We start from the raw sequence: 15676 nt of genomic DNA on the forward strand, positions 1-15676 counted from the left end.
CTATGCAGAGTACATCATGTGAAATGCTGGGCTGAATGCAGTTCAAGCTGGAATCAAGATTGTCAGGAAACATATCAATAACTTCAGATATGCAGATAACACCATCCTCATGGCAGAAAGTGAAGAAGAACTAAAGAATCTCTTGATAAAGGTGAAGGAAAGGAGTGAAAAAGCTGATTTAAAACTCAAAATTCAAAAAACTAAGATCATGGCATCTGGTCCCATCACTTCATAGCAAATAAATGGGGAAATGATGGAAACAGTGACAGATTTTATCTTCTTGGGCTCCAAAATCACTGTGGATGGTGATTGCAGCCATGAAATTAAAAGTCACTTGCTCCTTTGAAGAAAAGCTATGACAAACCTAGACAGCATATTAAAAAGCAGAGACATTACTTTGCCAACAAAGGTCCATCTAGTCAAGGCTATGGTTTTTCCAGTAGTGATGTGTGGATGTGAGAGTTGGGCCATAAAGAAGACTGAGTGCTGAAGAACTGATGCTTTCAAATTGTAGTGCTGGAGAAGACTCTTGAGAGTTCACTGGACAGCAAGGAAATCAAACCAGTCAATCCTAAAGGAAAATCAACCCTGAATGTTCTTTGGAAGGCCTGCTGCTAAAGCTCCAATACTTTGGCCACTTGATGCAAAGAACCAGTTCAATGGAAAAGACCCTGATGCTGGGAAGGATTGAGAGCAGGAGGAGAAGGAGGTGACAGAGGATGAGATGGTCGAATTGCATCATCAACTCAATGGACATGAGTTTAGTCAAACCCTGAAGATAGTGAAGGACAGGGAGGCCCAGCGTGCTGCAGTCCATGTGGTCGCAAAGAGTCAGACACGACTGAGCGACTAAACAACAACATGATAGTCCTGGCCTGACCATATAGGGAGGGACAAGTCAACCCCCTGCTCTCTCCAGGGAAGGAAATGATGATGAAAATGTGACGTCCACTCAAGAAAGACAAAGGTCTTCTCCGTCTCGCCACTTTTCCTTTGATTATAAAGCTGTGGCCCACTAAGTTCGCAGGGCGAGGCATTTCTTGCCCTCCCGCTTGTAAGCCTCACAAGCATCTTATTCTAATAAATCACTTCTTATCTGCCATTCTGCTCTGGCTGAATTCTTCTCTGCACTTAGACATAAAGGAGTGTCGTACTGGAGCTCTTTGGATCCCACCTGAAGTGACACCAAATGGTTTCAATTCCAGGTCTCACAGTGGGTGAGCTGGTAGGTTTATCGGGGCAACATGCTGCAGGGCGGCCACTTTTGTGCCTGCGCTAGGAAGTCCTACGTCTCAATGTCACCTAATGTGACTTAATCCCCATGCAGATTCACCCTCTGACTTCGGGAAAACCCTGGGATTTGGGGAAAGTGGAGATGGTGTGGAAGTTCTGCCTGGATACGAAATGACAAAACCAGCTTGGCAAGCCCAGCAGGTTCTGGCTCTGCAGGCTTTCATGTCCTTTGACTGAAGGCAGCCTGCACATTTCTGGTCCTGCCAGAGAAGATAAAGGCGCAGGAGAAGAAAGAGGCACCACGGAGCAGGGCTCAGGAAGGGCCTGCTTCCCTCTAGAAGCCATCAAATACCATCTCGTGGAGCTGACTACTTGCAAGTAGAGGGGCCTAAAGATGATCTAAACCAACTTTTCTTCTTTCTTTTTAAACAGATGAGTGAACTAAGGTCAGAGAAATTTCCTGTGTGCACTTAGTAATGGCCATGCAGGGGTGAGAATCCAAAAACTCCAGTTGTCTATTTCAGGACCATTCCTGTGAAAGCATTCTGCTTGCCCCGATTTTTAAATACTAAAAATTATTATTTTGACATTAGAAACACTGAGTCCTTCCCTCACAGATTCTCAACCCATTGCGACTCTCCAGTGATGGACAGGAACCAAGCATGTGGGCCATGCCATAGAGATGGCATAGGACACTGAGGCTGTGGAAGGCTCCGCAGGGCATGTGGGGCTTCCCTGGTGTGGACAGCTATCTAAGGAGTGGAGAAGGGGCTCCTTGCATCCTGACATTCGCGATGGGGGACGGGGATCCAATCCCAGAAGTTACATTTTATGGAATGGAGGGTAAACCTACAGAGCATGCCAACCAGAGTAGATGAGCCAGGCTGAACCGATCAATACATAAACTTTAGGCAAATTCCCCAAAGCACTATGATTATGGGGAGGGATACTTAGGTGTTTTGTTGTTTATTCGCTAAGTTGTGTCTGATTGTTTTGTGACCCCATGGACAGTAACCCGTCGGGCTCCTCTGTCCCATGGGATTTCCCAGACAAGAATACTGGAGGTGGTAGCCATGCCCTTCTCCAGAGGATCTTCCCGATCCAGGGATCAAACTTACATCTCCAGCATTGGCAGGTGGATTCTTTACCTCTGAGCCACTGGGGAAGCCCAGGGGATGCCATGAGGTTGCCCCTAGTTCCTGCAGGCAATATCAGGAAGAAAGGCCACTACCTCTAAACCATTTCTCTTGCCAAGAAGGACTCAGGCCACAGAGCTGATTCAGTGGTTAATTCTAGGCTATAAGGAACATGCCCAAAGGCACACATGTGTAACCTTTCAGGGGATTCCATCATGTCCCACTAAGGGAGAAACTCAATTAACACTCGCCAGGTGAGTGGACACATGCTTGTGTGCGTTCCCCCAACACAGGGGCACTTTACATCTTAATGCAGAGGGATGTCAGTCTTGGGCATAAGCCCCAGAAAAGTCCATGGCAGCTGTAGAGCTGGAAGAAGCAAAACTGCCTTGGAGGGGTGCTGCGTTAACTCACCCACCACCCAGCTGCCCCTCCGGCCCCAACAGACCTTCCTCAGCTCATCCTTCTCCCGGGTGTGGGTGTCCTCCAGGACCTTGCGCTCTGAGTGGGCCCTCTGCAGCTCGGTCCGCAGGCTCTCCACCTCCTCCTGCAGCTGCGGGCCGCTGTCCTCACCCTGGTTCTGCTGGTAGCAGGCCAGCTCCTTCTTCAGCTTCTCCACCTCCATGTCGTGTGTGGAGGTGATTGTTGACAGCTGCTCCGACAGCGTCTTTAACTCTTTGTTCTGCGAGAGCATCAGCAAACAGGAAGAGGGGAGAAAAGAGGTGGATGGCAAGGTTAGTGAGGCAGCCAAAAAAAAAAAAGAAGGCAATTAAAAAAGGAACTTCCAAAAAAAAAAAAAAAAAAGGAACTTCCAAGGTGGAATTGAATCTCGCAACCACTGAATGCTTGAGTGCTTTCTTGGCAACTCCCTAACAAAACTGTATTGTGAACCCAAGAGAAATACAGGAAGACAAAGCATCAGGACTGACATTCGAGGAGTGTTTAGGAACAGGGACAGTGCTGGAAGCTGGCTAAGAGTGGTCAGCCTTCTGTGTCCACTGGAAAGATTTTATACCTGGTTTTTAAGTTTCGCGAACAATGTACTTGGCTTCTTAGATCTGCAGCCTTTGCGTTTCAGGCTTCCCTGCTCTGTCAACGCTGAGCCCTCCTGCCCTTGGACTCACGGGCACAAAGAGCTGCAACCTAATCGCTGGCTCTGAGACAAAGGACCTCTTTAGCGTCCCCTCTTCCAAGGGGGCCCTCCACGGGGCCGGGGGAGCCCTCCCACCACCTGTCCGCTGGTCCTATAAGAGTCTGACTCCAGAAACGGATGCCCTGGCCAAACCCGTCCCTGTCGACGAGGTACCCAATTACATACCCACTCAAGCAACAGGCAAATGAGAAGCAGTCCCAGGTGCCTGGCGGAGGTACGGAAGGGGGCAGGGAGGGAGACTGTAGGTGAGCTCACACACAGGAAGCCCTGAGGACCCAGGGCCAGTGTCAAGTGCAAGCGCAAACATGGGCAGAAAGGTGCTGCAGTTGAGCCTATCAGCTGAAGGTGCTCAGAGGGAACATAGAGGGGAAAGAATCAGAGTTCTCCCGATAATCAAGCAGGCGGCAAACAGGCATCATCATTCTCCATGGCTATTCTCTGCAGGAGCTCTGGGTAAAACAGAGCTCTTGGCATCAGGAACCAATGACTCACTCATTCACATCAGCTATGAAGCGTCATGAGGAGCAGGGAGGGGCAGCAGCAGACCAGATGTTGGACCCAGTACAACACCACGGACGCCTGGGACCTCAAGGCTGAGACCTGCATTTGGTGTCCAAGCAGCACAATCCCCACACTGATCTATCACAAAGAGATGCTCCCACAGTCTGAGGAAATGTCCCAGTTAGAATCCGACACACCCACACGTCTAGGCTGGCAGTCAGCCTTGCTCGAAGTCATCACCAATGAGAAATCCAATTAGGCAGCATCTGTTTAAACAACCCAAAGCCGGTCTGTACTGCCCACCCAGGTCTGGATCTCCCCGGAGGCTGAAGGGTCTCTGCACAAGGGGAGTGGGGTACAGGGCGGGGATGTGTGTTGGACTAGTCGCCTCGACACTGCTCTGTTCTGGGCAGGAAGTGAAGTTCCTCCCGGTGGTGTGGCCTGGGTCAGATCCCAGGGAGAGTGGGAATGAGAACCAGACTGGGGGGCAGGGGGGAGGCGCTCATGATGGAGCAGGTGTGGGGTGTAGAGAGAGCCATACAATGTGGTGTGACACCCTGCTATGGTCAGCGATGACACCCCAGGACCCACATGCAAAGATGACGTGTCCAGGAGGCCAGTTTCTTTGCTTTCACTGACACGCAGGCTGAGGTGAGGCTCAGGGAAGCTGAGGAGCTAAGAGGCTGGAGCTGGACGGACCTGAGCTCAGGCCCCAGCTCCGCCCTGATCAGCTGTGTGGTCACTGCACCTCCCTGCACCCAGCTCCCTCAGTGTGAAAGAGGGACCACAGTAACTCCATCCTCAGAGGGTTTCATCAAGGTTAAGGGAGACTGAGGGCCTCCCTGGGGACCGGCACCCAGTAGGGGCTTGATAAGAGTCACCCTCTTCTCCTGGGTTGGGGGGGAGTGGTCCCCTAGAGAATGGAATAATGAAAAGACAGGCCAACAGGGGTGTGGGTGGGAGATTCCTAACAGCAGCCCTTGGACATCTCCTTATTTCACCATCATCGGCACCCAGAAGTAATTGCTGAGGACACACCGTGGCTGTACATGTCCTATTCTGGAGGTGTGATTTTAGAACGGGAGACCCCAGAAGGGCCTCACAGCGTCCTGCCTCCTCCACACACCATGATGTCCACGTCAGGTGCCCACAGCTGTGCCGCTAAGCCTGGTGCCAGGAGTGGTGAGGGCCACCCATTCCCTCATAGAGCCCGGAAACCCTCCCTGCGGAGGCAGGCCAGGCTCCCTGCAGCTGCCTTGGTCAGTGTGACCCGAGACCTGGGCAGCTCTGTCCTGAACCAGGGAGGGCCTTGTCCTGATACTGGGGGGTCTGGGGATTTCCACAAGGACCCCTGTTCTCCTCGGCTTCCTCAGACACCCACTGCATCCACTGCTCAAGGGCACTGTACTACATGATGCACGTCTATTAACTCTTTCTCTCCTCACAGGAATCCTACACAGTAAGGCTGATTCAGTTCAGTTCAGTTGTTCAGTCATGTCCAACTCTTTGCAACCCCATGGACTGCAGCATGCCAGGCTTCCCTGTCCATCATCAACTCCTGGTTAATATACCTATTAATCAAGGCTGATTAATATACCTATTTCATAGTTGAGAAAACTGAGGCACAGAAGGCCATAAAGCTGTGACTTGCCCCTACAATTTTTCAGATGTACGTGAAATATTAACTACTTTAACCAAATGCACATGAAGTACACTGAATCAAATTGATTGAAAAGACTACTAACTGAATCCATACATTTGTGTCATATTTTTCCCACTAAAATATAGTTTAATATTGCCTTATAAAGGTCTAAGGAACTTGACCCTCATTAAAAAAACAAAAACAAACTGTAAGCTCAACTGGTCATCTTACTCTACACATGCTTGGAATAAAGACAAACTGATAGAGTCAAGTTCATAGGTTATATCATTTTTGGCTGAAAAAATGTCACACCACAGGCCTACACCAGGGACTCTGCAAGAAACAATCCCAGGAACTATCACTACATTTACTGCTGAAGGATATTGTGAAGGCTGTAGCTTATTACATCACAGGTTATAAACACCCTCAGAAAACTGTCTCAGCACCAGGGACAGCACCAACCCTTCTAAACGCTTTCAGCAGCTCTCAAGATACCCTACTTCCTTCTTCCTGCTTTCTTGGGAACTTGCTGCCAAGTTCACGTCTTGTCTCTCTAGCTGTGTGCACAAAACCTTCGACATGACTTTTGGGCCCTAACCTCACCCTGGTTTTAGCCTACAGTTTCCTCATTTGCTGTCCTCTTGGCATTGCAGACACTGGGGACACTTTTTTAAAAAAGCGCCCCCTGGTGATTCTACAGCACAGCCTGGAATTGAGAACCACTTTATGGGATCAGTGAATTTTTGAGTGAGAACTTACAGCTCTTAGACCAATCCCCTCCGAGGAACTCAAGGCCCAGTTAGAGATTTGGCCATAATCCCTAGCTGTCAGCTCTGGCGGCAAGTATAACTGAAACAGAAGTCAGGCTTCCATGCAGCTGGGACTCAGTCCATGACCTCAGGCCACTCTGCTGAACACTTGGGGATGTTTTCACCTATGTCGCTCCTGGCAAGCGTGTCTCTTTTCCTCCCGGCTAAGAATCTGTGTGTGTTGGGGAGAAGCTTCCTGAGTTGTCTCCAGGCATTACACAGAAAACAGAAACCCACTTGCTTACACAAGGCGAACCCCGCCTTCTGAGAGGCTGCAATACAATGAGACTCTAATGTCCTGATGCCACAGGTTGTTTATGACTCTTCTCAACACAGAGAGCCACGCATCTTCTTTGACACCAGGTCACACACTCCACTATAAAACACCGGCTGGTCCAAGGATGACACTATCTACAAGAATGAACTCAAAACAAAGCTAAGCATCTTCCTTGCACTGAGGAATTCTCACATGTCTGAAGAATCTCCTAATATGCAGACATCCCCAAATTTGGTTGGAGGTAGCAGAACATTCTCTGGAACCAAACTGCCAAGTTTCAATCTTAACCATGCTCCTTCCTAGCTGTGCGACCTCGCAGACTACTTGGCCTCCCTGTGCCTCAGATTGAAATGGGAATAATGTTAAATCTTACAGGGCTGTTGTGAGGATTAAATGACTTAACACATGAGGATAGTGCCTGGCACACAGTTGAGCAACATGGGGAGGGACATAAGAAAACAAGACCTAACTCCCCCCTCCCCGCCTTCTCTCCTCACCCTCTGCACACAGGGCACCCAGAGAGGGTAACACTGGCCACTGCTCACAGATGTTTGCCACGTAGGAAGTTTAAGGCAAAAAGCTCTTTTAAAAAATAGGTCTTTTAAATCTGCTTCTCTTTGGTGTTCCAGCATGTGGAGTATAAAATACTAGATTTACTTTTAACCTCTCGAGTCAACTTCAGAAATCAGCAATGACAAGACAGGGACCGATGGCTGGAAGAGGTGGCCAGTACACAGGCTCCGGGCACAGCACAACGGCGCTCGCAAAGCCTGCTCCTTCCTCGGACCATACTTTTTGCTCAGAAAGTTAATGGGGGCAATTTGACTATGCAAATGTCTTTCCCGGTCAGTCGTCAATAGCCATAAAGTAACAATAACAATGGCAATGACAGCAATAATACAGGTCCGCCTTGGGCTTGTGTTTTCCACAGGGCTGAGCCCAAAGAGCTATTTTCCTGTCTACTCCCGATGCACTGAGCAGATGCGTCTTCCTCCCAGACCTGACCTATCACTGCGGGCCAACCCTGTGCGAGCTTTCTGTCTCACTTCTCCCCCAGGGAGCCGAGCCAAACGAGACACCCTTGGGACTCACACAGAGACAAACACCCAGGGTGACAGCTTCTTCTCCGGAAGGCTGGTCTTTTTTGCAAGAACAGAGAGGCAGTAACATTTGACTACTTTGGGGGCTCCTGTTCAGGGCAGCTGGTTTAAGTGTAAAATAGCTCATTTATTTTCTTGCCCTACTGGGATCATGAGAAGCTTTAAAAAGTGCCTAGCGTAGATTAGGTACAATAAAACCAGTGACCACCAAGGCAATGCCAACTCTCTCTTTCTCCACCCCTTGCACCAGGCACGTTCACCCCCTTCCTTCCCTCCATCCTCACCTTTTCTTTCTCAGGAGGCACCAGAAACCCTCTAGGCATTGCAGAAGCCTGGTCCTGAGGTCACTAATACCCTGCAAGCCCAAGGTACCAGTGAGCCTGCTTTCAACTCTGGAAACCCATCCTAGCCACAACACAGGAAAGGACTGACTCTTTAGTGACATTTGGGGTTGAGAAACCAACACCACCCTCTTTATGGCTGTGGGATCAGGCAGACCTGGGCTGGAGCGCTGGTTCTAGCACTTCCTAATTCTGTGATCTTGGCCAAGTATTTGATGCTCCGGATCCACAGTTCGCTTACCCATAGAATGGCCTCATGAAGCTGCATAGGGATCAATTGAAAGTTCCCCTCGGGAAGCTGTGTGTCTCTCAAACGTGCCCATGGAGTCTCACCCTGGCCCCAACCCCCGCATGGGAGTGGAGACACTGACCTGGTCGTCGATCTTCCGCTGCAGCTGGACTATCTTGTTCTCCATGCCCACATTGAGGCGTTTCAGGTGCTCCGCCGAGCGGGCTTCGATCTTGAGGGCCTTCAGCTCCTGCTTGGCCTTGAGCCTCCGGAAGCCGCACTGGATGACAATGGCCGCGCCCCGCAGGCGCTGGAAGCGCCTGCGAGCCATCCAGCCCCGCACGTGCTTCTGGATGACGGTGGCCTTGTGCTCCCTGAGGACCTGGCAGGGCACAAGCACACAGCTGGTGGGTCTGCGCTGCACAGTGGGAGCAAGGGGCTCGCGTACAGCTCCGTAGAGGCGAGATCCAAGGTCGGCAAGCTACAGCTGCCCTAGGACTTGAGGCTTTGGTGGCCATCTGTCTTATGAACAAGTTGCAACTAAGTTTGGTGGCAGCTGTCAAACTCTCATTTCTAATTTTTTGTTTTTTTTTTTTACTCGTTAAGAAACCACAGTCTAAAAGAAAAACCTCAAAGTCAGAGGGGCTTAAAGATTATCCAGCTGATAGCCCCCCATTCAACAGATGTGGCTCCCCTCCCAGTGACAGTGAGCTGGAGATGAAGTGAGATGGTCGTGTGGGATTGTCGAGTGGGTTAATGGGTCACAGTTAACTTGGCTTGTAATTCAGCTTTTCTTTTTTCCTATCCAGTTAAAAAACCACTCAGAAAATTAAAGCATCATCAATGTCCTTACTGTAACGCCCTGCAAAATAAACGTTTGCAGAATGAATGAAAGTGTTAGTCGCTCAGTTGTGTATGACTCTTTGTGACCCCCATGGACTGCAGCATGCCAGGCTCCTCTGTCCATGGGATTCTCCAGGCAAAAATACTAGAGTGGGTTGCCATTCCCTTCTCCAGGGGATCTTCCTGACCCAGGGATCGAACCCAGGTCTCCTGCACTGCAGGCAGCTTCCTTACCGTTTGAGCCATCTTGCCCTTGGACTGGACTGTACCATGACTGCCTGGTCCTCAGGCCTTCAGACTCGGGCAGAGTTACTCCCCTGGGTTTCCTGGGTCTCCAGAGTGTACACGGTACATCGAGAACTGCTCAGCCTTCATACCTACACGTGTCAGTTCCTCATAACAAACCTTATCCACACACGCCCATGCGCACACAGACGCATGCATTTCCTATGACTTCTGTCTCTCTGGTGAACCCTGAGTCACTGCTCCTCATGAGACTTTGGTCAGGGTTCAGTGGGAGCAGAGTTGTGAAATTCCTTAGAAAAAAAGCGAGAAGTGCCCAACAAGTGCTGAGGTCGGTGCCAAGCCATCTGCTGCTGCTCAGTTCCGAGTCTGCAGCCCGAGTCCCTGCGGGCGGCTACGCACCTGGTGGTAGATTCTCCGCACGAACATGCCCCGAGCGAAGGCCTGGATGATGCCGGCGGCCCTGCGTACCCTCTGGTAGGCCCGGCGGGCCCTCTGCATGCGGTACTGCTTCTGGAGCACCACGGCCGCCCGGCTCCTCCGCAGACGCTCGGCCAGTCTGGGGAGCGAGAGAGTGGTGGGCCCTTCATGAACACAAGCCCCTTCCCCAAAATTAGCCCTGCCTGGTCACCCGCCGGCTAGGCCAACTCTCGTCACCCTTACTGACCGTAGCGAGGCCTTGAGACACGGCTCAGAACAGAACTGGCTTCCTCCACCTTGTCCAAAAAGTCTTGCCATGTATTTACAACGCAGTCTAAGTCTGATCAACTGATCCTCATCCGTCCACTCCCCGACCCACAAGCCTATCCTACAACCTGGGCAGCCCTCAAGGATGTCATGTGCTCACACTCGGGTCTGTCCCTGGACCTCACCGGGCTCGGAGGGATCAGGGCCCGGGTCTTAGCATCCTTGTACCCCTACATCTAGTATAGGGCCTGGCACAGCAGCGCATGTGAAGTATCTGCTGAATGAACACCAGCTTCTCAGGCCTGTGGCGACCTCTCTCTACAATCTCATCTCCCAGCCTTTCTGCCAGGGATGCACTGCACATGGGCATCTACTTCCCTCTTTCATTTCCACATTCCCCATCTCACCCCTCAAGACAGACATGAAGTCAGTCCAACACTTTTTACCTCCTGCAAGGGCTCTGTTTGGTGTCAGACTCATAGCAAGTGCTCAACGAGAGACTAAGAATATTAAAAGCTAGAAAGGACCCTGGACATCATCTAGCGCAACTCCAGAGTGGGAGGTAACTCACTCAGCCTTGCTCTACCTGCTTAAATGAGTCTGATTCCTGGTGCAGCTCTCCCTGGACACTCTCTCTAGAATACAAACTCCCAGCAGGAAGAACGTGGGCCAACCCACTACCCAGGACAGAGTCCTGTGTGCCAGGGTGCTCAGTGATGCCCTAACTGTGGATGACACCTTAGTGTGGATGCTACGGACAACCTTCTCATCTCTGTAGCTTTTGTTCTAGAGACCACCTCTCAGCTGTTCACAGATAATTAACAGCATTCATCACCTCCGGTTCTGCTTGGATAAACAGCTTATAACCAGGACATGAGGGGGAGCTGGAGCAATCTTCTTACTTTACGGTACAGTGGGTGCCTGCTCTGGGCTTGTTTCTATATTCAAGCAGAGAGGCCTGAGCAGTCACTTGTGAAACTTCAGCTTCCAAATGCAAGGTGTTTACTGGAGATTATTGTCACTTGCTCAAGAAAACCGGGATCTGCAGAGGTCACTGATGTTGAACCAGGGCTGGTTCCAAAATCGGATGACCCATGTAAAGGCTGGGGGGTGGGTCTCACGGCGAGGGATGGGGGTGTCCTCCACGCCCATCTCCCTGGTGGCACTCATACTGATTCAGTGCTTCAGCAACCCAACGACATCACTAGGAGGGGATGTTTTCAGCAAAGTAGCCTCTTTCGTGTGGTGCTGGGGTGGGGCAGGACAGCCCACTGGCATCAGGCTTTGCCGCAAGGGAGCTGCTTGTGGTCAGACAAGTCTCTCCCTCTCCCTCCGCACGCTGGCTGAGTGCAACAGCTCATAGAAGGGAACTCTCCAGGCCTTTTCATTCAGCCCTACTAACCAAACTCCTAAAGGATTCTGAAATTGGTGGCGTAAGTCATGAACCTGAGTGTACGTTAACTGTGAGAGAAAGGCTGAATTCCTCTCTCTTTTGGAAAGAGGATTGTTTTACTTAAGCATTTAAGCAAAGGGCAAAGAGAGGTTTGGCCAGAAAACCAGCCAGTCCTAGGCTAGCACTGTTGGATGGGGATAGACTGGGGGAGCCAGGAGACCTGGGAACTAGACCTACTGGCTCAGGTTACAAGGGGAGGAGAGAGGGGCCTGGCTGCTGAAGGAAAGCTGGATATAGACAGGGCCCAGGAGGAACCGCGTTCTACCCACAGGGGCTGATTGAGGCCGGCCAACCCAGAGCCAGGCCCCGCCCTGCCCCCCCACCCCACCCCACCAATCCACTGCCTCAGGTGTGCCCCAGCTCACCTGCGGGCCAGGTATCCTCGGCAGTACCTCTGCAGAGTTAAGCTTGCTCCCTTCAACCTGCGGTACTTCACCTTCTGCAGCCAGCCCCGCACGGTTTTCTGGATCATGATGGTGGCTGCCCGGAACTTGTCAGCCCGAAGCTTCTCCAGGTAGGCCACCTGGCCCGCCCGGAAGAAGATCTTGGTGCGGCCAAACTGGAACTTGTCAGGATCCTTGACGAGGCAGGGAGGGGAGCTGGTTCATCATCCGTGAGCAGCAAGGGAATGCGCCCCAGCACTCCAGTTCCTCCCTTGCACTACTCCCCTGCCGGGTCTCACGTGCCCCTGCTCCTTAAACAACCGCCGAAGAGTCGGTGTGTAACCGACGCTGACCTGTCCCTACTGCTGCTCGGACACCGTGAGCCGCGGTGAGAAGCAGGCCTGCCCACCAGCACCCGATGTCACCGCGAGGGCATCTGGGCCAGCTTGGCACATTTCAGGCAGTGCTGGGGTTATGAAGACAACAAACCCAGGGCTGGAGGACGGGGTGCAGATGCTGAAATAGGCTAAAGGAGGAAAGCATCTCAGCAGAGGGGCTGTTCAGGCGAAGACCTGAACGGAGGGAAAGCAGGCAGGCAGGGGAAATCACACATACATAGCAAATCACCCCCAAGTACATTCTATTTGGTGTAGACTATGCTGTGAGGTTTCTTCAGACAGATGCTGACTGTCTTTAACGACATGTACTTAGGTTAAAATTGGGGGCCCTTCCTGTGCTGGTCCAGGTAGATGAGGGGAGATGACCCGGCAGAGTGTGTGTGTGTGTGTGTGTGTGTGTGGACAGGCCTGGGCTACAGCACTCCGTAGATGGCCCACGATAACTGAGCGCTCTTTGTTAAATACACATCATCTAATTTTGCTCACTGAGCATGAAGACCATTATAAGAAGGAGATAGCCAAGGTGTAAGGAAAACACACACACGAGGATATATTTCCTGTTGACCAGTGGCTCTGAAACCACGCTGAGTTGACACTCATTATGGCCAAGCCCCGTACAGCTAACAGGAACCGGGTTCCCCGCACAGGAAAGCCAGGCGGCCTGCGCCGGGGCTGAGCTGGGGACACAGCGGCCAGCTGGGCCGCTGCTGACGCTCCCTTCTGTGGCTGCTGCTGGCGAGGCAGGGAAGAGCGAGCTGCAGGCCTGGTTCTCATTCCTGCCTCTGCTCCAGGCCTCAGCTCACACCGGGAGGAACCAAGGCTGGACTGGGCCGGGGGGCTTTGAGACACTCGAGGCCTGGCCTTCATCACCACCCGGCTGGGGAGACTCCTCAGTGAGGAGGGGTTGGCAACTCCCTCACAGTTGGGGGACAAGCCTGGCTACCAGGTCTTCAGCAGAGCCAGGGCCTGGATCAGGGGTGACTGTTGTATCCCTGGGGCCATAGTACACTGGCTCCAGTTCCTATTCTGAAAGAAACCACCAGGGAAACGGCAGGCTGGTCTGCAGAGCCACCGTTTGTATGGATGAGGATTTCTCTGAAGGCCCCAGTGGTGTGCCTGTCACCACTGGCCTGAAGGTGGCACTCCCCCTCGCCCAGGCATCTGCTTGCTCTGACCCCTAGAACTGACCAGACTCTTCACATACTGATCAGAGGTCATCTCTTGAGAACCCCTCTCCAGTAATCAGAGACTGACGGGGTAGAAAGAAATCTTAGAAACCCATCTCAAGCCACTTTCTTATTGCACAGATGCCGAGAATGTTGAGGTGACTTGACAAAGGTCTCACTGAAAACATCAAGGAATAGAACCCACGACCCAGGACTCCTCGGCCAGAGGTCTCTTTGTTACATCATGCCCGTTTGTAGGACCATCTCCTTTTTCACACTCCTCACGCTCCCTGGGTTCCCAGCAGAAGCTTGCTAATCCACTCCTTCACTGTCGGGATACAGGTTCAGGTTCTCCTGATGGCCAGTGATGTCTGTAACTACACTAGACGACCGTCAGTCCTAGAGGGCAGGGCCCTCCTAGTCGTCTCCTTTGTAACTCTCACTCTGACCACTCTAGGGTAGTACATAGGAAGAATCCAAGAATTCAATACCCATTTGTGGAGTTAAAGAAAAAACACATTCAAGCTAAAGATGGAGGGATTCCTATACTCCTCGCAGCAGGAGACCACCACTCCCGAGCAACCTCACGATACAGCCCCCGCGCTCCTCCCAGATGAATAGCCTGCCACCAGGCCTGCACACCCCTTCATCACAGCTTCTCTCCTAATCACTCTGCTCTAGTGTTACTTAGCACTTTCCTGGAAAGTGCAGGGAGCTGGAATGCGCCCTTCTAATATAACGGGTGGCTTTGCCAAGTCTCAGCCGCTTGAAGTCTCAGGTCACTTAGCAGGAGTACGAGCAGCACTGGTGACCAGAAGGTGTGCCCCCTCATCCCCCAAGAGGGAAAAGACAAAAAAGGTTTCCAAGGAAGTCCTGAAGCACGGAGCCCTACTACATGTCTGAAAAGTGAAAGAGTGTTAGACACTCAGCCCTGTCTGACTCTGTGACCCCATGGACTGTAGTCCGTCAGGCTCCTTCCTCTGCCCCTGGGAGTCTCCAGGCAAGAAAACTGGAGTGGGCAGCCATTCCCTTCTCCAGGTTATCTTCCCAACCCAGGGATCAAACCCAGGTCTGCTGCATTGCAGGCGGACTCTTTACCGTCTGAGCCACCAGGGAAACCCAATCCTGTCTAGGAACGGTAATTATATACCGTGACATTGGTTAATCAATCAGACTGATTCAGTGGTGATGTGATTTAGGTTGTGGGGATTCCTGAGTCACTTTGGGCAGTTTATGTCAGCTGTTTATGCCTCAGTTTCCTCATCTGTGCAATGGGGGTCATGTTTGCATCTTTCTCAGTGTGAAGATGAGATGGAATGCATGAAACAGAGAAATGTCTGACTTGTACTCAGGCTCAGTGACTGTGAGCCACTGGTGACAGGTTTCATCGGGACAAGCTCAGCTGTCACCCAGGCAGCCACCTGCACAAACTCAAGCTCCTGTGAGGTCTAGTGACTGTGCTGGGAACACAGTGACAGTGAGACCCGTGCCATTCAGTTGTCCACAGTCTGGTGAAATGACAAACAAGCCCTTATCTACAATACGAGGGGAGAAACGCAATAATGGAAGACAGAAGTGGAGGTGTTGGCCAGTGGCTGACTCCATCTGGGGGTGCCAGGAACGGGCTTCACAGACCAGAAAGGATTTTAGAGCTCAGTTCAGAAGGAAAGAACCTGGCCAGACACGGAAAAGGTGCGGAAAGCACTTCAGGCAGAGGAAACAGCACTTATTCACATGGCATAGGGGATTCACTGGCTCGTTCACTCATTCCACAAATGCCTGGTGAGTGACATCTGTGTGTCAGGCTCAGGGCTCATAACGGGGGGAGTGTCAATGCAAAGGCCGTCCTCTGCAAGAGATGAAAAGACATCTGGAGCACAGGACAGCACACTAGGGGCTCAGAGACTGCTGGACCGAGGAAGGCAGGAGGGCGGGGTCAGCATGTAAGCTGGGTGATGTCGAACCAGAGGCCCAAGCGCATCAAGGAGCAGGTCTGGACAGCGGCCCTTGGTCCTGCCAGCTGGAGGGGAGTGGGGTGGGGGACGCGGAGTCAGCCGGTCTGACCTGGGGCCCCTCCAGATC

At 51.8% G+C, this 15676-nt stretch overlaps 1 protein-coding gene across 2 annotated transcripts in view; it reads right to left on the reverse strand.

The window, feature by feature from the left end:
* The window catches only part of MYO5B (myosin VB), a 337920-nt gene that overhangs the window by 52855 nt on the left and 269389 nt on the right, over nt 1-15676 (reverse strand). For both annotated transcript variants that reach the window (XM_043443867.1, XM_043443866.1), the window contains exons 19-22: nt 12013-12224; nt 9910-10066; nt 8564-8803; nt 2818-3051 (exon numbers count right to left, since the gene is read on the reverse strand). In XM_043443867.1, coding sequence (XP_043299802.1) covers nt 2818-3051; nt 8564-8803; nt 9910-10066; nt 12013-12224 — 843 coding nt within the window. The remainder of the gene's footprint in view (nt 1-2817; nt 3052-8563; nt 8804-9909; nt 10067-12012; nt 12225-15676) is intronic.

This window comes from Cervus canadensis, chromosome 23 (assembly GCF_019320065.1).
Source record: "Cervus canadensis isolate Bull #8, Minnesota chromosome 23, ASM1932006v1, whole genome shotgun sequence".
Taxonomy (NCBI): domain Eukaryota; kingdom Metazoa; phylum Chordata; class Mammalia; order Artiodactyla; family Cervidae; genus Cervus; species Cervus canadensis.